Source organism: Anopheles stephensi, chromosome 2 (assembly GCF_013141755.1).
Source record: "Anopheles stephensi strain Indian chromosome 2, UCI_ANSTEP_V1.0, whole genome shotgun sequence".
Classification (NCBI taxonomy): Eukaryota; Metazoa; Arthropoda; class Insecta; order Diptera; family Culicidae; genus Anopheles; species Anopheles stephensi.
The window spans coordinates 40,975,377-41,001,661 of NC_050202.1; the positions used below are offsets into that span (position 1 = coordinate 40,975,377).

At 44.8% G+C, this 26,285-nt stretch overlaps 3 protein-coding genes across 5 annotated transcripts; 1 reads left to right on the forward strand and 2 right to left on the reverse strand.

Annotated features, from left to right (window-relative positions):
• The first annotated feature begins 114 nt into the window (after positions 1 to 114).
• On the forward strand, positions 115 to 23,201 carry LOC118503184. Of its 3 annotated transcripts, XM_036036161.1 has the most exons (12): positions 115 to 232; positions 334 to 1,090; positions 14,039 to 14,654; positions 14,735 to 15,044; positions 15,475 to 15,546; positions 16,375 to 16,610; positions 16,690 to 16,775; positions 16,850 to 17,289; positions 17,555 to 17,801; positions 17,884 to 18,975; positions 19,045 to 19,709; positions 19,827 to 22,189. In XM_036036161.1, exons 3-12 carry the CDS (start codon positions 14,408 to 14,410, stop codon positions 20,842 to 20,844), a joined length of 4,413 nt encoding a protein of 1,470 aa, XP_035892054.1. In that variant the 5' UTR covers positions 115 to 232; positions 334 to 1,090; positions 14,039 to 14,407; the 3' UTR covers positions 20,845 to 22,189. The 3 variants fall into 3 exon arrangements, with proteins under 3 accessions (XP_035892054.1, XP_035892053.1, XP_035892055.1); XM_036036160.1 differs by lacking the exons at positions 115 to 232; positions 334 to 1,090 and adding an exon at positions 12,993 to 13,094; XM_036036162.1 differs by lacking the exons at positions 115 to 232; positions 334 to 1,090; positions 15,475 to 15,546 and adding an exon at positions 12,993 to 13,094 and having other exon boundaries at positions 19,827 to 23,201.
• LOC118503195 (60S ribosomal protein L19) lies at positions 11,377 to 12,756 on the reverse strand. Its single transcript, XM_036036177.1, has 3 exons — positions 12,634 to 12,756; positions 12,018 to 12,124; positions 11,377 to 11,931 (listed from the first exon to the last, which is right to left on the reverse strand). Exons 1-3 carry the CDS (start codon positions 12,636 to 12,638, stop codon positions 11,429 to 11,431), a joined length of 615 nt encoding a protein of 204 aa, XP_035892070.1. The 5' UTR covers positions 12,639 to 12,756; the 3' UTR covers positions 11,377 to 11,428.
• Positions 22,425 to 26,269, reverse strand: LOC118503187 (zinc finger protein 585A-like). Its single transcript, XM_036036168.1, has 2 exons — positions 25,883 to 26,269; positions 22,425 to 25,819 (listed from the first exon to the last, which is right to left on the reverse strand). The coding sequence occupies exons 1-2, from the start codon at positions 26,021 to 26,023 to the stop codon at positions 23,927 to 23,929; spliced, it is 2,034 nt and encodes a 677-aa protein (XP_035892061.1). The 5' UTR covers positions 26,024 to 26,269; the 3' UTR covers positions 22,425 to 23,926.
• Between the last annotated feature and the right edge of the window lie 16 nt (positions 26,270 to 26,285).

Sequence of the window (26,285 nt, forward strand, 5' to 3'; positions counted from 1 at the left end):
AAACGCAGAGCAATTGCTTTGATTTGTAATCTAACTAAAAAATAAATTAGACTGTTCTATTGCCATGCAAATAATTCAAAGTGACACAACGCAACCAGTACTTTGACAGCCGTTGGTCAGCAGCTGTCAAAAGCGGCTGGCGATTTCACGCACAAATCGACACGACCGTGTGTCCGCAACTGAATGTTTTTCAGCTGCGGGACGCTTAGTTCCGAATTTTTCGGTAGAAAGTGTGAGTTTTCATGTATTATCGTGTGTTTCAGCAGAGAAAACCGTGCGCTGCAGTGATGTTTGGTGTGTATGATTATAAAACCGCATCCCGTTCTTTTACAGCACATCGCCCGTAGTTACTGCAGGAGTGCTGTATCCTTTATTTGGCGCACGAAAGTTGCACAAGTGTATTGTTTATCAGTGTGTTGTTGCCGCTGGGGCAGACAGAGTGTGTGAATGATTGAACAGTTGCAAGGTGTACAAGTGTAGAGCAAAGTTTCTTCTAAAAGGACTTTCCGTTGGGGTGGTAACATTGAAACGAAAAAAAAAAAACATGCACGCAAGTGCATTTGAATGCACGTGAGCGTAAACGCTACGCAAAGACAATTGTTGGAGTGAACACGCAGCAAAAGGTGAAGTTTCGTGACACAAACGCGCAACGATATCTGCGATTCGTGGTGTTCGTCTAGTGTTCTAGTGGCTGCTTTGGTGTGAATCTGGTGAGAATCTATATCGAAAGAAAACGGGGCAGCTGGATCCTGAAGAGGAATCCTACATTAGTGTCCAGTGTTTACGTGTAGCGCTCTAGTGATAATCTGATTTGCAATACACACATAATGGTGCAAAACAGCTTGATTGGAGACTCTGGAATGCGAATAAATGGTCCGTAAAGTAAAACAAACCGTCAGCATGCTCGATTAACAGTTGCACGTCCATAGTAAACGTTGCCAGAAATAGTTCTTCTAGTGGACAGTAACAGAAACCACCCTCGTAAAAAATCGTGATCCGTATATATCGTACCGAGGAGCGCTTGGACTAGTGACATGGTTCCTGTTCTGCTGCAGCACAATAGCATCGAGTGTGGAGCATAGGCGGAATGGTATGTACCATACTCTCTACCCACAATGCGGTTAGCTGGTACGCTTATCTATGCCAATAATTACTTCCTTCTTTACACGGTTCGCGCGATTTCCCTCCAAACGAAGGAAATGGATTTGGGGTGTTGTCCGACTTCCTTCCATTGCGAATATTTTTAGTTTCCAGGGGGTGCGGACTTCTTTGTTTTCACCTTTGGCGCCTGTCCGATATGTATTGGTGCTGGAGACGCGATTATGTGTGTGTGCGCGTCGAGTGGACAGCATCAGATGTTTTTGGTAGCATGATGGGAAAAGTAGGCTAAAATTTGCACTCTCGCCGAACATTGGAGTGCAGCATTTCCCTGCCTCATATCGCAGGGTGGTGGTTTACTTATGTGGCCCCTGTGTTTACTACCGAAATATCATAAGAACTTGGTTCGTGCAGACAGAAAATCTGCTTCAATCCGTTGAGCAAATAGTTGCTTCATCAGAAACCAATATGCTCGTGTGGTACAGCATTCCCTCCTACTGGTGTTACTTAGCAACGAAAAAGAAATCGATGAAAATCCGATTCCTGAGATGCGGCAAAATATGTACGCCACCTGTGGTTGAACGAAATAGTTGATGATGAAAGCGAAAGGAAAGTGTTTGAAATTAGTTGCTCTTCTCCATTGGTTTATGTTTCACTTTCAAAAAGTGAAAAAAAACATATACTTTACTCATGGAAATGTTGCCGCAAATGTAACATAATATAGACGCATCGAAACACATTTAAGAATAGTCTAAAACTATCTTATTCGTAATCTTCATCCACTTTTTAGTATTGTCATATCTTCATGTAATTCGTATGAATTTTTTTCATTTTGGAAAATTATTCAAAATTGATTCAACGCTTTCAATGATTCACTTTTTGCGCTATATTTACTTGCAAGCCCTGTAGGTAAGCGATATGGGTCAAAAAAGATTAGAATATAAACACGATGTTTATTCCCACCGCCGGATGGCTCACATTTGTGTATCGAATGACCAGTCATAATGTTCTTTAAAAAACCCGAAATATGTTTCTAAGCGAACAGTATTGCATCTTAAGCTGCTTGAGTAGCGACCCCAACCGATCGGCTGTGTGCGCACTAATGGTTTAATTGTTTAGCAATTTAACCGACCAAACAAAGATGCGTCTCGGAGTCATTCGAAACTTGCCACTTGTTGTGGTGGCAAACAATAAACGCCCTGATTGACGGTTTTTTTTTTATTAAATCCTTTTCAGCAGTGTGCATTGTATTTGACGATATACAATAATTGCAATGAAGTTTATCATTGAGAATAGAGTTGCGAATGTTTTTACTTGCACATCCTGTTATCATTGTGCTGGTCTAATCTTTAACAAACGAATGATTTCTGGAATGTTTTGCAACGATGACCTATCCCACTGACATGTATTACATATTGCGCATGGTCACAATTTTTTTGGGTTGACTCCGTTACTGACCACTGTTGCTCTGCTCTCATTACCACTTTTCTAGAGGCAATATGTCCAAAATGAATTATGTAGGCTTGCAAGCATTAGCATTCACCGTTGTTGCTCTTTACATAAAATAGTTAATTAAACTAACTTCTTGTAAGATTCTTCTTCTTCCTTGGCACTACAACCTGGGGAGGTCTCGGCCTGCCTTGTGATTTGAACTCCGGTCCTGCCTTGTGATCGCCTCGGCCACCGGACCGCCCCAAATTTGTAATAAATAAATATAAGCTTTTTAAGTCCACGACCAGTTAGGCTGGGATGTCCTAGCAGAAGTCGTTAGAATTTTAGTATATATTTCGAAAATTTGTGTCAAATAGACATTTCTTCTGTTCGTAAAGGCCATTTTTTCTGCCAACATACTGCAAAGATTGGAAGGCATCACAAAAAAAAAGATTATAGTCTTTGTTAGAATGGTTTGTTAGACTCAGAGTAAAACAAAATAATCAGGACGATTAAATCTTTCCAAATTTTTCAAACACCTTTTGCTTGGAAATATTGTAACAATTATTGTTTTCCCAATAATGCTGAAAATCGAAAAGTGCTCAACGAGTGCTCAAAATTATTGGTGAAGCTACTTTATTTTGGCATCCACCAGAAAACGTTTATCCATCAGATTGATGATGTTTTAATGCGATAGAGGCTAGACTGTTTTCAAACAATCATTAAATGAAGCGTGCACGTAAACGTCAATATATTGTCGGGAATATTGTCTACATGCAGTACAATCGATGTTCACTGCATAATTTTGTTACCGAGCTGTGGTGTAAAGGTAAAAACATTTCGGAGAATTGTTGAACCTACACAATCCATTCCCCGAAATTAGACCCGTCTCGTTTACGCGATTTGCACAAAATACGCGCGCCGGAATGCTAATGACGTTCATCCGCTCCGTCTCCATACAAACATAAGTAAGGCGGGGCGGAAGAAAGACCGGTCAAGAACGATGCGAATGCGAGTACTTTCCTTTTTTGTTTGGCTTAGTTTTTTGGCTTAACATTCCTTCCATACTTTCGCAACCCTGACCAAGATCTGACCCTGTGACCTCCTGCCGCAGACGCATCAAGTTGGTCCAGGGGTTTTGAAGAATGCTCCAAATTATTTCAACTCGTTTGCTCTCTCTCTACTTTTTGCCTTTTTTAAGACACAGACATTCTCTTGCTTTCTTGTTCTATCCCAACTTCCGGCCATTATAGGACGGACTAGCCGTTGACTGACTGACAGACTGAATGCTCAATTGGCAGCAGTATTATATCATTCCACTGGAAGCGACACAAAAACAGTGACAATGAGTTGAAAAAGTGTTTGCCAGCTTCTGATTGAGACCGTCCGCTAGCCAATCGTTGATCCGATGTGCTTTTCATAAATGTTACTAACATACAAAGATGCTTTGTTTCTTAGCTTTTTCTCATTTGCTTTAAAGGCATAGTAGTACAGTAGACGAAATGAAAAGCAGTGCTTCATCTTCATTGACCGACCTCAGATTTATTCAATGTTCTTTGTGACCTTGGTGTCAGGAACCCGGCCAAATTTGAACTTGAGCGTTAGAGAAGAAAAAAAATGCACGTGCAGAAATCTGCTTTCGATAATCCAGATGGTTGTAAAATGTGACATGCATACACAATGAGTTATTAAAGAAAAAGTGAAAGTGCTGACGAAATTCGGAGTTGCTTGTTTAGCAAAGAGTTTTTGAATGAAAACCAGGCTGCAATATTCTTACCAACTTTATATTCAGACCTGCATTTGTTAAAGGCTTGTTCCTCTTCTTGTTGAACACTTATTGCCAAACAGACTGGTGATTCAGTCCATTTAAGGCCCTTTGCCTTCGGTAGCATGTTAAATGCACCGTTTGATGTAGGTTGATTAAAAACTAAACTGCTCTTATGCCACTTTTCGTAACCTGAAGAAAATTACTAAAGTTTCAGTTTCATCATCATCATAAGTAGGATGTTTCATGCCGATGGACAGTAGGATGGAAACAATGGAAGACTCTTTGACAGAAATATTACATATATTGAATGGATCCTTGCCGATCATTTCGTTATCATTAGTAACATATTTATATATTTAAGTAATATATTTATAGTTTCAATATGACGGCTTGACGTCGTATTGTACGTATTTACGCAGATACTAATTCCCATAACCGGTCCTCAATTATACACAACTAATGTATTATTTTTGTAATACTTCTGCTCAACATATTGTCTGTTGTTTTCTTATAATATAAAAAAAAAACATTACTATGCGTTCCAAAGCATTCAGTTAATTACTTAACTTATTATGCTTTTTTATCTTTCACTTGTATTTCACACGCAATTTAAATTGGAATAGGTTTCACTATTATACAATATTGTATGAAACAATTAGAAAATTGGAGATAATGTAGATATTTAGTTATAAAACATGAAGTACTTTCAACGTCCTCAAATTCCATAAAAAAATTGATAAAAACAAGAAAAAATGTGAATTTAAAGAAAAGGAAAAACTAACCGCACCACTTTAATATAATTATACTATAGGTCCAAAGTTGAATAGGTTCGAACATTTTTTACCATGATTCATGCCATGAAGCATTTGGAGTTGACGTGGCCTAAAAATTCTAGCGCTGTTATATCATCATATAATCTGAATATTTTTTTTGTGAACTCATTGTTGGTTGTTTCAATGTTTATTTGTTCTTTAAATGTTTCTATTTCAATTGGAGGCATAGACCCTATTTCCTAGCGTGTACGAAAAAAAACAATAAACCATCTATCCATCCATCCAATACTTGAGTAATATAGCGTTTCGAATGATTGAATCTCTAGGATCATTTTCGAAATTAGTAGTGGGATACTGCAATCCCATTGTTGAACTTAGAAATCATTGAATGGAATCAACACGAAAGAGACTAATAAGGTCTCATAAATCCAAGGCTGCTTTAAATTAACGATTTAAAAAAAAACACATAAAAAATCTGTAAGTGTTACTATAGAAAGAGTTCATTAAGAAATCATGAACAAAGAAGAATCGAGTTTTCACATAAATAGCTCAAATTGTTTTGCTTAATGTTTCAAAAAAAATCATATACTTATATCATTATGAACAACATTTAATAGATTTTTTCAACCATTAGCAACTTTTTCCCTCGAATTTACTTTAAACAAGTGCAACATTTATAAGTCTCGTTTTCTGCGCTAACGCTGTTACTTCAACAACCCACGATTCTCGATGTAAAATCACTTCAACGCGAAACTCTTCCCTTGCTGAAGTAGCAACAGTTGGTAAAGTTGGTAGGGCGGCGCGTGTTTCAAGTGCTGATGGAAATTTGACTCTGCTGATTAAATGCGCCACGGGTGGGCACTGTTAGGTGAGGTCCTTGCACGACGACGTGATGTACCAAAACAAAATGGTTGTTTCCCCGAATTTTATGCGATTACTTGAAGTAGTTTACATTGGTTGTGCTGGCGATGCTTTATTGAATTTAATGCCCATTTTCGGTAAAGGACTTGAAGGCAATCTAACTTATAAATGAATAGATGTATGTAAAAGTGTCCGGAAATCTTTTCTAATTGTTATATACTCTAACAACAAAGATACCGTGACTTAAGTACACTATTAAAACGTGCTGGACTGGACAGTTTGCTTGGTTGGTCCCTTACCATATTCGCTTTACTGAGCGTGGTCAGGCACAATACCGAACGTTTCCTTATACGAACCTAATTTCTTCCTCTGGTCCTAAACCACACTTAATGTTCCTGCCGCATAACAGTTCCACACGCACCGTATGTCGTCGCCACGACCAGCGAATGTAGGAATCCGGCGATGAGCTTAAGAATTAATTAACGGGATTATACATTTCTGGAATTTTCAGACTTTTCTCAACACGAAACACGGGTAGCTCGTTAGCATAGACAGGCGAAGGTGGCTGTTGTGTGCGTAGTGAATAGCAGCGAATTTCATCATAAAAAATATGTAAATTAATTATAACTTGCATCATATTACTTGTACAGACTAATACGCATGTGAGTATTAATCTGAGCTAAATAATATAAACTAACCCCGTACTACCATGCGTATGGAAGAAATGGCCGTAATTTGAAATCACGTCGCTTGACTTCCGGCGGAGGCGGTTTAGTGTACTGTGTACTGCTGTGAGGTTAACGAACTTTGCAAGAATATGGTTCATTTTTAAACATTTCGAAACACATAAGTTTAACCCTTTTTCTTTGCGTTCGTCGCTCATCAACTGCTTTTTCACACTAACGATAAGGTCAGTGAAGAAGCTGAAAAATAGTGAGAAACATTCTGACCGGTAATAAAAAGGCGGAAGTGTCTCTAATGATGGTCAGATACACTACAGTTAGTTATCATGGAACACAAAACTGGGCGCATTGTCCAAGAGATTGAAGATATTTTCAACTGACCTAATTTATGATTATGTTATGACAACACTATCCAATTATAGCAAATAGCAAAGATGAAGTTGCAACTATTCGTCAAAGCCAGCTGCCTGCCGAAGAACTCTCCAGTACAGGTTGTTAATAATGTTTGTCCAAGGAGGATTCCTTGGAAGTAGGAATTAAGCAAAATTGCATGCATTGAGTTAGCAGCAGGGGGATGGCCAGCGACTGTTCTCCATGTTAGGGGCGGCTGGTTGTCCCTTTCTGTCCTGGCATCTCAAGGGACACTAAACAAGGATGCGTAGGCCCTCCGACGGCACAGGAGGATAGGGGAGAGGCCTTGCAAGCCACCCCTGGAAAAACAAAAAGCAACGAACAGCCAACAACAGATAATATCGCACCGGGCCAATCGATACTGACCCCAGACTTGGAAAAAGGACTTACGATTGGAGGCTCGGAACCTGGAATTGCAAATCCCTCACAACTGACGGAAGCACCCGAATCCTGCAAGATGAGGTCCAGACCCGCGGATTAGAGATAGAAGAACTGCAAGGGGTGCGCTGGAAGGGTACAATGGTGCGCCAGTACCGTAGCAACTGCACAATCTACCAAAGTGGTGGAGAAACGCGTGAGCTCGGTACCGCGTTCATGGTGCTAGGTGCTATGCAACACCGAGTGATTGGATGGTGGCCAGTAAACGAACGAATGTGCAGGTTGAGGATTCGTGGCAGGTTCTTCAACCTGAGCATTATAAATGTGCACAGTCCGCACCTTGGGAGCACCGATGATGAGAAGGAGCTCTTCTTTACGCAGCTGGAGAGGGAGTACGACCGCTGCCCACAACACGACGTCAAAATTGTCATCGGGGACTTTAATGCTCAGGTCGGACGGGAGGTGGCATTCAAACCGACGATAGGAAACTTCAGCGCCCACCAACTGACAAACGACAACGGCCTCAGGCTTGTCAATTTTGCCTCCTCCAAGCACATGAGCATTCGCAGTACCTTTTTCCAGCACGCACCTCGGTTCAGCTATACCTGGAGATCACCACCACTACAAACCTATTCCCAAATCGACCACGTTTTAATAGACGGACGGTGGCGAAGACCGGCAGGATACAATGGATGGGGTATGTTATGAGGATGCCGGACTTGTGCCCCGCCAAGAAGGTATTCGTCAGCGTACCTCAGTTCGACACGAGGCGTCGAGGAGCACAGCGAGTTCTCTTGGCTGGATCAGGTGAAGAGAGACCTGTCGGAGATCGGGAGCCTACACGAATGGATGGGAAGCTGCAGCCAGGGATCGAGTTTCATGGAAATCTATTGTTGACCGGGCCATGTCACGACGACGTGCTCTTTAAAAGAGTAGGCCAACTCTATGATAATGATGATGATGAGTTAGCAGCAGTCGAAGATTTATTTTTATTATAATTCACTACAACTTCGAAAGGTCTTGGCCTGCCACTTCTGGCTTTCTGTGACTTGGTTTTACCCGTAGCAGTTAGTAGTTAGCCCTGCGTACGGGGAGGCGCGGTCTGGATGTGATTTGATTCCCAGTGCTGCCATGTGAAGAACGGCGCTATTATCGCCTCGGCCACCCGACCGCCTGATACAGGTGATGCCAGGTTGAAATATTGTTCCAGAAGATGAAAGCAGTTTATTAAAAAGTAAATAATTCACTAGCGAACATCAGACTTTGAAGATCCGCCGCTAAAAACGTATACAAACAGAACCTAAGGCAGAATACATATTGGCATGCCTGGCCGCTAAGGTTCAACAACCTCTTCGGTTAATGGATGATATTTTTCCGAGCAGTTGGGCACATCCTTTCCGGGAACAATTGCACCCCTTCGCGACCACATGCACATTCCATCTCGCTAGACAGCGCTAGGCTAGAACAACAATGGATGGATTTAAAAGGAAAGTGGCAACAACGCTCCCAACTAAATTCACCCAGCGGCGAGACACTTACTTCCGTGCTCCCTCTTCCACTTAACGGCCTACGCATGCCAAGCATTCCTTCACCCTTTATGTGTGCTACGTCCGCCGCTGCTGGTCGGTTAGAGCCAGCCAGCCGGAATCGCCGGAGATTTTGTGTTATCTCCTCCCATCACTAGTTCCTGGTGTAAAATCTAGTCTGTGCAATGCTGTACAGTACACTACCGTGTGGTATGTACACTTGCCACCTTTTTTATCAGTATCCACCCACTCCAGACTCACAATTCAATTGTTTTGAGAATTGGTTAAAAGAGAAGCAGGAGGATAAACCATGATTTTCTCTAGACCAAAGGCCGGGCCCCTGGGTGGTTCTCTTTGGAGCAGTCAAAGCGGAATTCTGTTAGCGATATTTAGCATGGGAAAGCACTGTCTGGCAATAGACTGATTCTTAAATTGTGGAGAAGTTTATTTACACATGTAGCTTTTAAACTCTAACTTTCTGTTGGCTTTTTACAAATTTCAAACATGGAACATTACTCCAGACTCTTTTGCTCACACACAATACTTCTTACTTGGGCTGTAGTGCCAACAGACAATGATAGGAAATCAGTGAGTTTCAGCCGTTAGACAATAAATTTAAATATTTTTCAGATAATGCAGTTTAGCAACATTTTCTGTTAGCAGCAAACTCAACTGAGAAACATAATTCTTTTCGCGAAACTATAACAATACACAAAATGCAATCTGGGGTTGGTGTGCTCCGGATAGCTCTTGCGCCTATTGTAGGTTGCCTTTTAAATTGCAGCATAAAAGAACACTTTTCAGAATGTGAATACATCAACAAACTGTACAGATCTCTGCTCTGACGGCGCAAAATTAAGAACTGATCCTGGCTTGTTTACTTCGTTCTTCGTTTGGATTGAGTGACCTACATTTTTCCTCTTGAACTATGCAGGTCTGGAATAGACTGCTGCTGGTGAATAGTTTTACTTGCTCCTTTGCGAGCGGACGGACGGCTATAGCGCGGGAAGATGCTATGTTGTGTTGCCGCTACGTTTTGACATTATTATGGGCAGCTGGCCGGGATGGGAAGGCTGTCGGATGTAAAATGTATCAGCATCATGACTGTACCGCAAAGTGCATTCTGTGCAGCCGCATCCCAGACGGATGTTCCATTCATGTAGCCCGCCCGTTTGCAATTGTTTGCACAGGTCGGCTGGATTTTTCATTTAATTTTCTGTTTACCTACTGCAACTGTTGTAGTGTGCACTCACCAACGACTATGATGGTGATGATGGCCGCTATCGCGGAAAACTACACCCAAGTGATTTGCTGCCATGAGCAACTGGTGTGTGTATGTGTCTGTGTGGTCATGCCGATGCAGGAAAGAAAACTAAGCACGTGTGTCTGTGTGGAACCCAAATATGTTTTTCTCGATTTTCCACCCTCACTGCGGGTGGTGACCTAATTTAACGCGTAAGATCGCGTCTCGCAACGCATGGAACCACTTAATGTTCTGGAGTGGAATGCGACTCTGTATTCCCATCCATATGCTTCTCGTTGTTTGGTGCGGAACGAAAACAGTTCTTTGCAGTGAAGCCATTTAAGGTTACACTAATTAGTAACGCTTCTCGGAACAAACGCATCTCATTTCCACACATGAAAGGCCAACCGCAAGGGAGGCTGATTCGGGCAAGCTGGTGGTGTGTGTAACGACAAAAATCCTGAAATTATGAATTATGTACGCTGCTCAAATAGGACAAATATAGTTTTATCACAGCGCCATTTGCATGTCAATTTATGTAAGAAAGTGCGGTGCAAATTATGATCTAATTTAATCATCTCTAGCCAATAATTGGGCAAGGCCGTTCTATTAGAATGAACAAAAAAATGCCAAACAAACTTTAGTGGAATCTTTCCCATCTCCCCGTCAGTTATACATTGGTTCCCTTAAACTCTTTGCAAGAATTGCCGAAGTAACTGAATTAAAATCGTCAAGAAAAATCAAAATTATAAACGAAGTTTTGTTTAAACCGTCCATTTTGTGGTGTTTCCTTTGTTCCCGTGCTGTGTTTAGTAGAAATTTAAAATCGCGTATTTTTCCAACTTTTCCGTAGTTGTGGAGCTCTCGACCATCGATCTTTTTATAAAGGCATTTGCCGCTACACAAAAGTGTATTAGAAACCACAAATGATACTCAGTTGTTCTTTGGAATTCTTACAACACCTTGGAAGACCTTGTTCATTCCGGCTTCCACGAGCGTTATCTAGCCGTTTGGGCATGGTCATTTGGGTAAACAATCCAAAGGTGGTTTGATACCAGTTTTGCCTGAGGAAATTTCCTGCCCCCCGCCGCCTCGATAAAACTATGCACCAAATCCTGTGGCGAAATTTTCTTTCCTTATTATCTTCACTGCTACCACTGTTCGGATGGGGAACCTACACCAACACAATACACATACACGGTTGTTCACAGTTTCACGTTCCTCGAGATGCCTTATACTGAGCGAGGAGGTGTAGTTTATTTCTTTCCAGTGGCCGCAACATGCTGCGCAGTCTCCTCTTCCTTCGCGATCGTCTGCAGAAGCTCCTGGCGTTTGGTGGCGATGCGCTCCTCGCGACGACGACGGGCCTCACGAACCTTGGTACGCTTGGCCTCGGCCTGGTCGCTCAGCATCTTGGTACGGGCCTTCTCCGCCTTTCGCTTGTGGATGTGCTCGATCAGGATACGCTTGTTCTTGAACACGTTACCCTTTGCACGCATGTACAGATCGTGGTACAGGTGACGGTCGATCTTCTTCGCCTCGCGGTACTTCTTCAGCAGGCGACGCAGCACACGCATACGGTTCATCCAGAGCAGCTTCTGCGGCATACGAGCGTTGGCCGTACCCTTTCGCTTACCATAACCGCAGTGACGGCCCTTACGACGAGCGATCGTGTTTTTGCGCACACGGTAACGCGAGTGCACCACCACCGGCTTCTTGATGATCAAACCATCCTTGATGAGTTTGCGAATGTTTTGTCCTGCAAGACACGAGAAACATGGTATTAGTACCAAACGTTCAGAGCTTTCGACGCAAATCGTTTGCGGCATAGTTTTTGCTACTTACGGGAGTTGGTGTTTCCGATCTCGTTGATTTCATTGGGATCCAACCACACCTTCTTCTTGCCGCATCGCATAACCGAGGCTGCCAGCCTCTTCTGAAGCTTGAGGGAACTGAAAACAACACGGAAACATCACACTTTTAATAGAGGAATCGTTGTGGCGTAGCCTTGTTTTTCGGCATTCTGGTAAATGCCCATCTCTGCCACGTCGTTTTACATGGCACACACTGAAACCACCCGAGCGACGAAGAACCGTAAGGGGTGACCGTTCTCAATTCATCAACACATTCCCAGTGTCTCTTCATTCCCGGAGACTAACATTCCCAACAGAAATGTGTCATGTTTTGAACAGTCACCGGGAAGCAGCGGCTCCGTCAGTCGCAATCCAATCCCAATACACTCTCGCACCACACCGGACGGCGAATCGATACAATGGGACCGACAGACGCGCCACATACACATGTGATTTCAGCGTAATAGAACACGATTTTCCGTGCCGTTGCGGGCCAAATTCCATTCAATTTCTAACTCCATCGGTTCTCCGTCACTTGGGCGTTGTTTTCAGCCGGAAGGGCTTTGGTTAAAATTATATTTTCGCCTATTTTTTGATAACTTGCGCACCTCATGCTGCTGCTTGTTTCCTCGGATCGAATAGAAAGAGAGTTGCAGAACGCAGAGCGGAAGCTCTTCTGTCATCGGCGCAGCGCCCTCTGCTGGGAACGCGAGCTGTCAATGTCATGGAAGGGGATATGAATGTCGAAGCGCAATGTGTTGAAATGCAAATGAGCAAATAAGCCGTTTTATGAGTTTTCGCTATGATACAGTTGGGGAAATATTTCAGAAAAATATATTATCATTCTTGTAATGAAGTATGGTCTCTAAAATGGAGGGAATAATTATCAGCACCGGAATAAGCGTGATTTGTTGATTATACCAGTTGGGATTGTTTTGATTGGCTGCACGAGTCGAGTATCCTACCCCTCGGCTTATGTCGTGGTTTTTCCCAGTCAGCTGTCAAAGGCGTTGATTTTCTAGTTGAGTGGAAATGTAACAAGATCAATGGAAAATACTCGTTTTTGCTGGTGAATATAACTTACAATAATAAATGGTGTTGTACAACTCCCGTTAGCAAGTGATGGAAATATGAAAACATTCTGTGGCGGTCGTTGGATGGCTGTTGTACTGTCGTTCCTAGTGGAACTATGTTAACCCCGAAGGCACATTACTCAATGCAGTAAACCCCGTTTACAGCTAATACAGCTGCTTCTCATACAAACAAGTTAATCTTATTTGTTTGTAGGCGGGAAAATAGACCACACGTTACTTCTGTCCTCTTGTTCCCTGTGTGTTGGTTACTTTAAGTGATCCGATGTTTGCTAATTTGAATCACTTATGAGATGCCAACAGTTTGAAAAATATATAACTCATTATTTGTGAGCTTACGGGTCTTACACTTAGTAAAACGGTGTGCATTGTTTTTTTTGTTATTCTTTTTAATGGTTCTTTCATTCCCATTTATAGGCTCCCAGTTGCTAAATCGATAGCTCTTTGAGGCATCAAAATGTATTGAACTCATAATGTGCATGCAAATCCCAATTATGGGTCACTCAAGGTCATCAGAAAATATGTTTTATTATTTTGGATTGTGCGTGCATCCCTCGGGTGAAGAGTGTTGCGTGCAAGCTGCAGAAAAAAAATGCATCAATGACCATACCCGCACAGAACGCCAATGCCCCCACGAGCTTTGTTTGTTGAGATGAAAGAACAGCGGAGAGAGCTTGCATGACGTACATACATGTGCGGTCTCGTACCAGTCATGCTTCAGTAGTGCTAAATGGAGGTCGTTAACGTATTTAAAATGGGTCCTTAAACACACACCCCTTTTTTATGATTCTGCTATAGTAGAACGACACATTGAGTTCTGGTGTGTCGAATACAACGGTTAATATTACGAAGAAATAGTCCCCTTTCCCATTGTACAATAACTGTTTGCTAATTATTGTTTTCGTTCATCTTTTCGTTTTAGGTTCCAACAGCTTACACATGTCTGTGACGAGCGTTTCCTAATCGTGACAGACCCGTAGGAGGTGGAAACGGTTGCCGAATAGCTGTAACCACTACTAAAAAGTACAAATGTCTGCCATCCGTCAATGTGACGATTGCCGTTACTACCGCTACTGCCTCCGTCATCCACATGGCCAAAGCCAGTTTGCCATAGTATTGTAGCACACACATACACACACATTCCACAAAACAGCACAATTTATGACACCGAGTCCGTTCGTTCATCACCACGCTACAATTCTCTTGTCCAGTAGTTCTGGGAAAAAGCGACAACCGATCGCTTTTATTTTGACCGTTTAACACCATAAAGCGATATTTTCCCGAGCACAAAATGGTTCTCGATACGGTACGAAATGGCGATAGTACGACGACAGTGGTGGCTGCCTTGCGCGGTTCCTCCAACAGTGGTGCCGGTGGGCCGGCGTTGGCGAGGCCAACCTCACTGCAACCGCCCGAGAAAGAGCCGGTGAACTTTCAAATCAATCTGATTGGCGCTCCGCCAGAAGTGGAGCAACTGATCGAACACATCAAATCGGTTGCCGAGCAGTTTCTATATCACTGGAAAACATTTCCCATCAGTAAGTAATGACCAAACACCTAAGGCCAATCACGGTTCCAGTCGTACATTGGAGACTTACATTGTTCTCTCTGTTCACAGATTTACCTACCCCGCTCTCGAACAGTCCCGGAGGAGGAGTCGGTAATGGTGGTGCAGGAACAGTTACCACAGGAGGGGCAGGAGGAGGACAGAGCGTTACCTCACTTTCGGTGGCCGGAAGTGGTGGTGGAAGCAATGCGAACATTCACAGCACAGTCGTTGCAACTGGAACACGCAAAACTCGACCAATCAACCTGCGCGATTTATTCATCGCACCTCCGTTCGATGAGCTGGATGCGGTCGCTGCTGATGGTTCCGGTGAGCCACGATTGCTGACCAACGCTCAGCTGCGATCGTTACGTGAACGTGGGTTAGTATCAGCTTGGTTTTACCCATCAGAAGGCACATTCATGAGACGGCTTTCAATCATCTAAGATATACCTCCTTCGTTATTTGTGCTTTCCGTTGTTTGGAAGTTCTTGTCCAATATCGCAACACCTCATTTACACCTCCTGAAGTGCATTAACTATGCCATTTCTTAATTTTTTCGCGTGAATTAAGTTTCAACTAGCTTATAAAAAAACCAACGGAATAATTACCTCAGTCAAACGCGCTTTTGTTATGTGATTAATTTAAATTCCTTTCTATCATTTCTATAGTCACATTTTCATAAACTTTCCGCCATAACATTTCTCATCACACACACGCACACACACAATCGCACTAAATATGTCCCACCCGGGTTTATTCATGGAACTAAAAAGCACCGCAAAACTATTTGTAAATATTTTCATTGAAAGCTTGCAAAAGGACAAATTTGGGAAACCGAAGAAATTGAATTTCGAACAATTGGAAACGGTTCAGTTAACTGGGTAAATGAAGTCGAAATACTGTGTTGTGTTTGTTTGTCTGTTTGTTTGTTTGTATTCTCCTTCCATTACATCTCTTTTGGTATTGTGTGTTGCTGCGTCATTCTTCTTGTAATGATTGTAATTGATTTCCTATCGCATTGCATTGCACCCATTGTGTTGCGTTGAGGTTTAAGTAAAGTCCCTGAAACAGCTGGTTTCATAATGTCACCAACGATCGATTAATCCGATTAGGATCGTCCCTTTGGTTGTTAGTTAATGTAAAGAGTAAATGAATGTTACCTTATCGTCGATGCACTTTTCAATCGATCTATGGACTCAAGTTCTCCATCCTGACCTGGTAGGGGCTCTGGTAAAAACAAACAGAAATGTGAAATGGGCGCACAATCCTTGTTTCTTGGTGTCGTTCGAGTGTATCCCATAATACTGTAGCTATCGTGTTAGTTATTTGGTATTCGCATAGGTTCGATGTGATTGTGTGTTAAAGAACGTTCCATAAGAAGATGTGAATTGCCTCGCAACGTTCCCTTTTTTAGTTTTGGAATAGTTAAGAAACGAAACACGGAAATGAAAATATCGCGCTCATTCATCATTCGTGGCAGCCAAGCATAGCATTTTACTAGCATTTTCTTTCCAGTAGTGATGTAGTTTGTAGTTGAAAGCAATAGAAATATGCTGTAAAATTTTGTTGTAAGATTTTTAGTCCATAGCGTAAGGCGCGTTACTCAGAATAGAGTATGTACAGCAATTGTTGCATGCGTTTTCACGATATGCATCGTAGGTTGTGCGTCAAAGTGTAATAGCTATTGTTCGTAATAACTATACTTGCAGGGAGTTTGAGGTACCGAGCTTGAACTTTCCCGGCCAGGTTCATCGATGGCAACTGTCACAATTTCTGCAGAAAGGTTCGGAACGAACGCGGGACTCACTGCTTAGCGATCTGGCACTCTCCGCACGCTTTATCGTTATCACTGCCAAGGAACGGTTGACCGGCCATTTCTTCTCCGTTGCCCATGCCTTTCGAGCATTGCTGCAGGGATTCATCAAACTGATGGACATGATTGTCGGTAAGTAGCCCGTATTGATTTGATCTTTTACCTTTTACTAATTGTGCTTTGTGTTTCCCTCTTTTGCTCGCCCCACCAGGTGTTCCCTCGCTGCTAGCGCATAATTTAGATAACAAAATTAAGGAAGAACGTTGTCGGTTTTTGGTAGCTGAACTAGTTTGTAGGGTAACTATCAGAAGATCATTGGATGCAATAGTATCGGGCTGAACTGATTTCAACTCCTTATCTACCTCCACCAGAGCGAATATGAAGACTGCCTAGACTCGTTGTGTAGCTATGTGCGCCATCAATTACGCCGTGCCACGATGGAAAAGTTTGACGTGAACTGCAACCAGGCGCAACCGATCCCTTACCTGTACGTCACACCCAAAGGGCAGGACATCGATTTGCGTCTCTTTTCGAAGGATACCATGCGACGAGCGTTACCGATACTGGTGGGCATCCTGGAGAAGGAAACGCGCGGCTGGTTTCTACACTTTCGCGAACGGCTCATTGCTGAGCTGCGTGAACGAAAAATGACCGATGCCGAAATTGAGGAGGAAGTGAATGATGCCGTTATGAAGGAATATCTGCAGCGCGTCTACACGTCTATTCTGTCAAACGGGGAGCTCGCCGAACTGGGTGAAAACATACCACAGCTGCTGGTGCAACAGGCGCAATCGGTGGTCATAATGCACAAGTGAGTATGCAATGTTGTACAGGGTTGGTCAGATGATGCATGTGCTGACACGTGCCATGTTCCATTCCGCACGCAACAGAAATTGAAATAGACGAAACGCATTAGAATTTGTACACAGTACGTAGCGTGTTGGCGACATAGCTAGAGAACGTTGTCAAAGAATAGAGCAACAGTTGCACAAAGTACACCGTTGCCTTACTCTTGAGATCACCTTACTCTGTAACATTAAACTGCAATGACCTTGTTCCTTTCCGTTCCGTTACAGAGCTGTGGATAAAATACAGAAAGAGTTGAAGAAATCGCGCGAAGAAATGGAGCAAACGCTGCAGGAACAGCATCCTGTACTGTCGCGCGTCTTTCCCTGGCTGCGAGCAAAATTGAATGCCGGCGAGCAGGCGAAGCTGTCGAAAATTACATGGGGAGCGCACGAGGAAGCATTGCGCGCGGCACAGCGGCTCAACCTACACCAGACGGTGTACTTCCTCAACCGAGACTTGGCGTTCATGAAGGAGGTATGGTATTCCAATTCGCTGCGCTTTGGTTAAAAGGTGTCTAGCTAATCGTTAATCGATGCAAACCATTGCTATTTCATAGCGCGAACCAGTGCTGCTGAAGGAGCTGAAAAATGCCAAAACTCCTACCCGCAATTTCCAGTGGGCGTGTCGTATCTGGTCCCCCAAGTCGTGGATCATTCGCCGCAGCTTCCAGGGCCACTCGGAGGTGATACCGACGGTCATCTGCCAACAGGCAACATCGATCGTAACGCCTCGCTCGGACCCAAGTCAGCCCGTGTTTCTGGTCGAGAAAGAGTTGATTCGTTCGACCAGCACGCGCTGGCCAATGTGGCGGCTGCTGAATTTGTTTCAACGCACCTGGACGTGGACCTGGAATATTATGTTTCTGCTCGGTGTCATCGTGCCATGGTGCAGCCCGCTCGGTTTGCGTGCCCTGTTCTGCAAAAAACCGTTCATGGCCGATCTGGAGCTGTCCCAGGTAAACGGTACACTGTTTCCGCGGAAAACCAGCATCACTCAGACGATGGTTTCGCGACTGATGGAACTGTGGCGTCACATTTCGAAGGCGCGAACACACTTCGAAACCGAACCGGACACGGGTTTCATCGGGAAGGGCATGACGCGCCATTTGAATCGCCTCTACAACTACTTCATAAAGGGCTTTCTCGGTACGCTGGTCATTCTGGTGCTGTTTCCCTTGCTGTGTTTTGCCGTGAGCGCGTCGAGCCTTGCGCTAGCCGTCACAGCCCCGCTCTGGATGCCGTTCATAACGGTGACGTTGCATCTGTACATGATGCTGATCTACGATTTGGACTGTCCCGACGAGAGTCGCCGTAATCGGTACTGTATTTTTCTTGAAGCGGTTGGCTGGAACATTGGAGTCCAGGGTTTGCTGCAACCGCTGGCAGCTGTACTTGTGGCGTCCGTCATTTGTCCACTAATTGCGGTTCTAGTGTTCTTCGTCGGCATCGTGCGGTACTGGGTGCGATTGTTTTGGGATGCTGCTACCTTTCATCTGTTCATTAAAAAGTGCGGACGGGTGCCAGCTAGCGACAGTTTTGCAGTTCGCCGGATAGCGGGTCCCGGGTTGGCGTTGGATTATTATTTCTCCATTAAACCCGAGCAGGCACTGGCCGCGTTCGAGGCAAAGATGGAGCTAGATGAGCTACAGGTAATCGAAACGACCGCTTATGCTGGAAAGCATGCTTCTAATGTGTTGCGTTTGGCTTTATTTGCGCAGGCATATCAACACTCCATGGAGACCATCATCTGCCAACCGCAGAAGGACTTTAGTCAGTTTGTGGAAGCCTGTTTTGGACCGTTCTCAGCACAGCTGTCGAAAAGCGTCGGGCCGTACCGTCAGCTGGAGCGCGAGGGCCAAGATCTGATGACGTCACTGCACGAAAAGCTGGAAAAGAGGCGACGTGACCTGCAGACCGGGCTGACGACTGCGGTGAAATCGCGCATCAAACTCAACACGATGGAACTGAAGATTGTCATACAGCAGTCGGCGTACATGCTCGAGAAGTTCTACCCCTCGCACGTGATTGCCCGACTGTCGATCAGCGAGGAGGAGTTCTGGGATGCAAAGGGCCTGTCGGTGGGAGACTGGGCCGGGCTGGCCGGTATGCTGTATGCTGACATTTTCAGCCTAGACTTTTTGACGCCGCTTTCCGACACCGATACGCAGTTCAAGTTGGAACCGCACGCCCAGCTAGATTTGAATCGGTACAACGAGATGGTTCAAAATACCAGCGACATCATGGGCATTAATGGGCCAGACTTGCTGGGCAATGTTTATGCACCGCGGGGAAACATTCAGGTCCATTCGCCGTACTTGGAAGTGTCTGCGTTCAACCCACGGTCGCGGGTTATGATCAATTCACGACGAGCGGAAAAACGCAAGTAAGTATTTTAAGATTTGTTTCATTTTCGATCACAGGGCTTCTTTTAACGTAACATTTGCCGGTAACAATTGACAAACATGAACTAAAGCAGGCTTCGATCGTGTTTTCCACACAGCGACACGACGTCTTCCGGATTGACAACGCCCCGAGTTCGAGCACGTCGTTCGCCGATGCCGTCGCCGAAGCAGAAAACACAAAGCTGGAAACCGTGGAAGCGAAAACAGCAGCCCAAGCATGCATCGGACAAGATGCTAATTCCGTTGCCCATCCCGCACCCGGTGCACATTGCCATATCAATCTACAATCGTGACTCGGACCAACCGATCCCGATTGAGTCGGAACTGTGCTGGGAGATACTGCGCTCGATCGAAGAGTGCCAGGGAGATCAAGAAGCAATCGTACGCTTCCGGGAGCTGGGTGATCGTATCGATGGACACCACCACCACCACCATCACCACCACAACCATCCGCACCACTCGTCGGTGGGTATCAGTGTGGACGGGTTGGCCGCCATCGACAGCAGTATTGACTCGCTCGACTCGCAGAACTCGTCCAACTCGGGGACCAAGGACAGTATGGACATGATAGCGGGCGCCACGGAAACGTTACCGTGCACGAACCGCGAGGTAACGATCATGATGCCGTCGCAGGTGCTCGGCGTGGATGACGAAGACGACATCGCGCTGGATAGTCGGGGCCGTGGTGAGGTTGGCAGCGACATGAACCAACACGGCACCACCACCAACACGACCGTTGTCATCATGCCATCGGCAAACGGTTCCGGCAGTGTGACGACAGCGACAGTAGCTACGGGAGGCGCCGGCGGTGCTTTAACACCCTCGTCTACCAACGCAGCTCCGACCCACTTCCACTGGACGCTTCGTAACTGGGGCGGTGGAAATGGGCAATCGGGAGGGCAAGGAAATCGGCGGCGCAACACTAGCTACACGTATAGCAGCGCTACCACTACCAGTGGAGGCGCCGGGCAGCTGAACAGTAGCAGTGCCACAAATTCGGCCAACGACAGTCAACTGGAACAGATCCGAGTGGATCTGGCCAGCCCCGAGGATATTTCGCTCGATACGGATAGCTCTCGAGCAATGTTTACTGCTGCGTATGGTACATCCGTTTAGGCAAGCGGCGAATGTGTTGTTGACGGGGGATTCCGGGGGCGGCTTGTCTTGCAGCGATGCCGTAGCAAGGGAACGTTGCACAAACTCCAGCCCTTTACACAGAATAAGAATGTATGGGGGGCGCACGGTACGTAAATGCGTTTGCCATTTACGTTATATTTTTGATTCGTTTTTAAATTAGCTTACAACCACCATCAAAGCTCACTATAACTCAAGTGTGTTGATTATCGCACCCAGTGTCGATGAAGGTATAGGCGGGGCGGATTATTATTTTTGTCTCATTTTAACTACCTTTAAGTGTGTCTACTAGTCGCCATTAATTTACGTTCATTCGTTTGCTTTTGTTACGTTGTGATTTGTTTTATCCGCGGTTAATGTTATCGAATGATTTGCGAGTTGGGTGTACCGAATCGATGCAGTCAGTTATCAGTTAAAGATGTATCGCTAGCTTTTCGGTTGGTGTTTGGAACTCGTTTTGCTTCACCACCGTTCAAAACACCGGCCGTGCATAAGCAGCTTGTGTCACTAGTAATAATCACTCGTCGGAAAACTGCAGTACGACTGCATCCGTTTAAGAATGAAGGGGGGTCTACATCCGTTGCATCGATGCAGCTAGATCGAGCACTAGCACCGTGAGTACGACGTCACATACCGAAGGAGAGGAAACGCCAGGAGAGGGTAGAGATTTAGATAAATGGATATATTTTTCACACTATTTTCCACTCTTCCCTGCTCTTTCGCCTCAGCTTTCTAGTGTTAATCGTACATATATACCAAATTAAAATACACTACTCCCCCTAACCCGGTAGCAGGAGGTCCCATCCCGCAACGTACGGAAATTATTGCCTGATGTGCAGACAGGCGGAGTGTATTATTTGTATAGCGAGTCCTGCAGAATGGCTTTGCACACTTACTTACGTTACATGCCAAGGAACCAATCATAAGTGAACTAACCCTATGTATAGCGAAAAACCAAACACAGGTCGACAAAGATACTAGTAATCGCATAACGGAGATTGTTGCATTTAACCGTTGGCAGTCTTCTAGTAGTAGTATTGCGCTGCTTCCGCTCCATTGCGGTATGCGCTGGGCTCTCTAGTTTTTGAATAATTCCATTTATAAACGGCCGAGCGTTTGGCTGCTACAGTTCTTCTAAACATTAAGCTATGTTTTTTTCCGTTTTACACATACCAGGGCAAACGCAAAGCACAATAGCCAACAAACAAAGCATAACTATGATAGTTGATGGTAGCGCTCGGAACAGGGTAAACATCCCGACCAAAGGGCCCCTGGTTTCCGACCACAGACCACAGTAATACAGTAATTAATGCTCTCTGTACATCTATATGATCTGTTTAGTTAAACGAATTAATGCATATATTCCATTTCCTTGTGATATACTTTGAACATCTTTGGATCATTCCAAAACCTCTTTTATCTCAACTTTCGTTGCTGTCGAAGTTGCATTTTTCTCTTTCAATGCAATGGACCGTATCACTGATTCCGAATCGCGTTATAGCATTAAAGCATATTTTATTCATACCAAAGAAATCTCAAACTCCGAAATGTTAGCTCGTGTCTTTGGTTTGGTTTTTGTTGGTTACATAGAAAAATGTAGCAACAGAGAGAAACCGATCTGCAGCTTCCTAAAACACGATAAACGATCACAAGAACAAAGATCCTCGAAAGAGCTCTCTATCTATATCACGCTCTCTTTCGCTCTTTTCCTTACCTAATCGATTGTCGATGTGAGTTAAGTAATTTCGTGTACTAAATTATTTACACCAGTACATTTTTTTATGTTAACCTAAAGCGCCAAGCAAATGTTTCTTGTATCGTTGTATAATTTTAACACCATATTTTTGCGTTTTTATTACCCCTAACTTCCCACTGTTTTGTGTGTACATATAATCGATCGTGATTCTAGCCAAATGCGCTAAGAAGATCCTCTGCACTGCGGTTAAATAATTTCAGGCATTACAAGTAGTGGATCCGTATTAGATTGTTAAGGTTTAACACAAGAAAAGCAAAACTATGTAACAAACAACTGCAAAAAAAGCTGAATACACAGCACACACTGTGAGTTAGGCACGAAATGTGGTATTAGCACCATGGTTTGGGCGGGGAAATCGTTGGCAGTTAAAGGGTAGTGAATCGATATTGGAAAACAAATTGACAAAAAAGGCACACACACACACACACACGCTGTATGTGTGCAGGTGTGGTATCAATTCATTCGTGCTATTACAATCAAGGACCTGTTTCGAGAGCAAAAAGGAACAATTTAAATTAGAAACACTAGCAAGAGGATGGATGAAAACAACTACCATAAATATAATGAAATGATTGAACAAGTATATGGTTAGTGCAAAAAACTAAAAAACGAAGAAGAAAGCATTGTGGTACCAAACGACCGGCGAAAGAAATGGAAAATGATTGAAGCGCTGCTTTGAGTACCCTGACCACGAGCACTGTTGAGCAGGAAGATCACGAGACATGGTGGCTCAACAGTGAAGTCGTCCGATAAACCCTGTGCTAGGGGGTGTTAGCCGAATTAATTGCATGGCTGCTCAACAGCGAGGCAGGCAAGGCGTGGCATGCGGCGCACTCGGGCTTGGCAAACTCGAACGGGGTCGGCGAACATAGTCAAGGTAAGCGATGTTTGGTTGCTCCTGCAAAGACCGTCACAAACAGTCCAGTCTGAAGCTTAAACCGAATGGTAAAGTAGAACTCCGATAACCTGAGAAGCGTGGGACATGGCCTGACGCGTCTGGTTCATCTTCCCTGGGGGAACCGGTGTTTGAACGGCTCTAGGGGGTGTTTGAACGGACCGCTGAGGCGTATGATCCCTATGGGGCTGGGAGGTGCATTGGTACAGCCAGTAAACGATCAATTAGAAAAGCGGCCCAAGAACAGCAAAGCAACATCAAGGGAATAGCAACCGAACAGCTGATCCAAAAGAGGGCCAAACCCGTAATTTGAAGGCGATGATCGAACGTGAAAGATTCGGATCCGGACAGGTAAGTATATTACGAGCCTCAGTGGGCTTGGATTCTTCGTCCTCAATAGCTATATTTCCTTTTTACGAAACGCCATGTTTCTGCTGCTGATGTCGTTTCAGCGAACTTTTGCTAACGTACGACCCGTTGCAAACGCTGCACATGTATCTATCGTCTCGATGGCTCGCTGCTGCGTGCTCGTTCAGATGCGATCGTTGCAGGTAGCTCTTGCCACATTCGCCACACACGAATGCGCGCTCCTGACGATGCCGTGCGCGCTGATGTTTGTTAAGGTGATCTTTGGTAGTAAACGATTCGTTGCACTCGGTGCACCGATAGTCCTTCCGCTGGCTATGCACGTTCCGCATGTGTGCATTCAGATTCGAGTTGGCTGTAAACCGTTTTTCGCAGTACAAGCACGCGAACGCTTTGATGCCCGTGTGTCGTTTCAGATGATATTTCAGCCCAGAGGTTGAGCTAAACCGACGATCACAAAGCATACAGTAGATGACTTCCCGGTTAGCAGGCAAATCCTGCGCTCCATTGCCCGCCTGCCGGGTCGCTCCATCATCCGCTGGCTGTGGTGGGGTGTGACGTTCGTAGAACTGGCATCGGTGCTTTTCCAGGTTGTGCTTCCGCTGGAATGTGCGATCGCACAGATTGCACGTGAACACGTACCCACCTTCTTCCTCGTGCACCGAATAATCGAGCGATGAGGTTTGCACCAGCGACAAAGCTTCCTCCATTTCGGGAATGTTACTCTCCCGGAAGCGCACATTGTCCTTCAGATGCTCCCGCCGATGAGTGCGATAGTGCGAAACACGCGTAAAGCTGGCTCCACAATCGTTACACACCATGCTGGGTACATCATGGTCCTCGGCAAGATGAACGGTCAGATGATGTTGCTTTTGAAACCCTCGCTGACACTGTGGGCACAGATACGCGCACAACGCCTGCTCCGAGGAAGTTTCTGCTCCTTTCAAATAGAAATCGTAATCGTCGATCAGATACTCCTCGCCGTTCTCGATGTACTTGTTCCAGATTTCATCGTTCTCGAACGCTTCGTCGAGAAAATCTTCCAGCACCATGCGTTGATCGATGCGTGGTTCCGATGGGTTCTTGCTTGAAAATTCTTGCTTCTCATGGCCGCTCCTAATCAGATGGAAGTTTTGCAGAAACAGCTCTTGCTCCTTAACGATTTCATCCATTTCTGGTAAATCGAGCTCCTTCGAAAACAGAGAGTCGTGCAGAATAGCCCCGTAAGCATTCTTTTCGTCAACTGTCTCGCCATGATCCTCGCGGTGTACTTGCTGCAAATGATCGGTTAGCAGTTGCATACTCTCGAACGAACAACTGCCGGCGGCGGCCGTGGTCCCACAGTGGCCACAGAAGTAAGGATTCGTTTCCTGCTGGTGGGTTGTGCGTAGATGGCGATTAAGACACTTCTTTAGCTGCTCCTTTCGGTTGCAAAACCGACACACAAACAGCCGATCCGTGTGGCTGGTGCGCACGTGTTCCAGCAGGTGGGCGTCGGTTATCCATCCGCTGTTACAAAAACTGCACACTCGATCTTGATGATGGCGCATATGGTTTCGATAGTTGGTTTTGGTAAGGAACTGTCGTTCGCAAATGTGACAGCCGTAGCTTTCCTGCGCGTCGTGATAGATTGCACGGTGCTGTAGCATGCCCCGGTTGGTTTTAAACGATTTGTTGCACACCCGACAGTAATGAAACTGGTGTACGCTTCCATTTGGATGTTGAGTTTTGGCATGTTTTTCTAGCTCTAGCTGGGAGGGAAATGAAACATCACAGCCAGCACACCTTACAAAGGAGCGCGCCTCTATGGGTGTTAGTTCGCTGGACACAGTGCTTTCCTTTGCAGCTGTAGCAAGTAACGTTCCATAGAACTGGTAGCAGTATTCTAATCGTTCCAAGCATTTGATACATATCCCATCGTCCGGATCAGTATTCCAACCCTGAAGTAAAGAATGGCAACCATTAGGCCGACTAAAGAAAAGGCAACAACTGATATTGCTTACCTGAGGCAGCTGGAAAACATCGACCATCTCACGAATTATCACATCTTTTCCCGAGACAACCGCACTGGCGTTGAATGCTCGCCAGTCGTTTGAAAGTTTGCCGCACCATTTGCACTGAGCTACGGGATGCAGTTGGTGCATTTCGATGTTCGGCTGCAACAGTTGTGCAAGCACTAAACAAGCTTATGCTGGTGAAGCTTACCGCACAAGGCTAACAACTGTAGAACGATTCATATTCGCACAAAACTATAGGGCCACTGGTGCTACAGTAAACCTACGCAGAATAACAACACAGTTGTGAAGCAGAATAACAACAAACTGACGAGCGGGTTTGTTTTGTTGGTGCTGCACCACTACAAACAACCAGCAAGTATGCCAGCCAAGGTGTATGTATTTATCCACA

Excerpts from the sequence above, each read along its gene's own strand:
- LOC118503195 (XM_036036177.1), bottom strand. Across the intron at positions 11,932-12,017 it reads GATCGGAAACACCAACTCCC|GACAAAACATTCGCAAACTC; the intron begins GTAAGTAGCAAA and ends CGTGTCTTGCAG.
- LOC118503184 (XM_036036161.1), top strand. The coding sequence starts at position 14,408 with ATGGTTCTCGATACGGTACGAAATGGCGATAGTACGACGACAGTGGTG. Across the intron at positions 18,976-19,044 it reads TGGAGCTAGATGAGCTACAG|GCATATCAACACTCCATGGA; the intron begins GTAATCGAAACG and ends TTATTTGCGCAG. Across the intron at positions 19,710-19,826 it reads CGACGAGCGGAAAAACGCAA|CGACACGACGTCTTCCGGAT; the intron begins GTAAGTATTTTA and ends TTTTCCACACAG.
- LOC118503187 (XM_036036168.1), bottom strand. The coding sequence starts at position 26,023 with ATGCACCAACTGCATCCCGTAGCTCAGTGCAAATGGTGCGGCAAACTT. Across the intron at positions 25,820-25,882 it reads ATGTTTTCCAGCTGCCTCAG|GGTTGGAATACTGATCCGGA; the intron begins GTAAGCAATATC and ends TCTTTACTTCAG.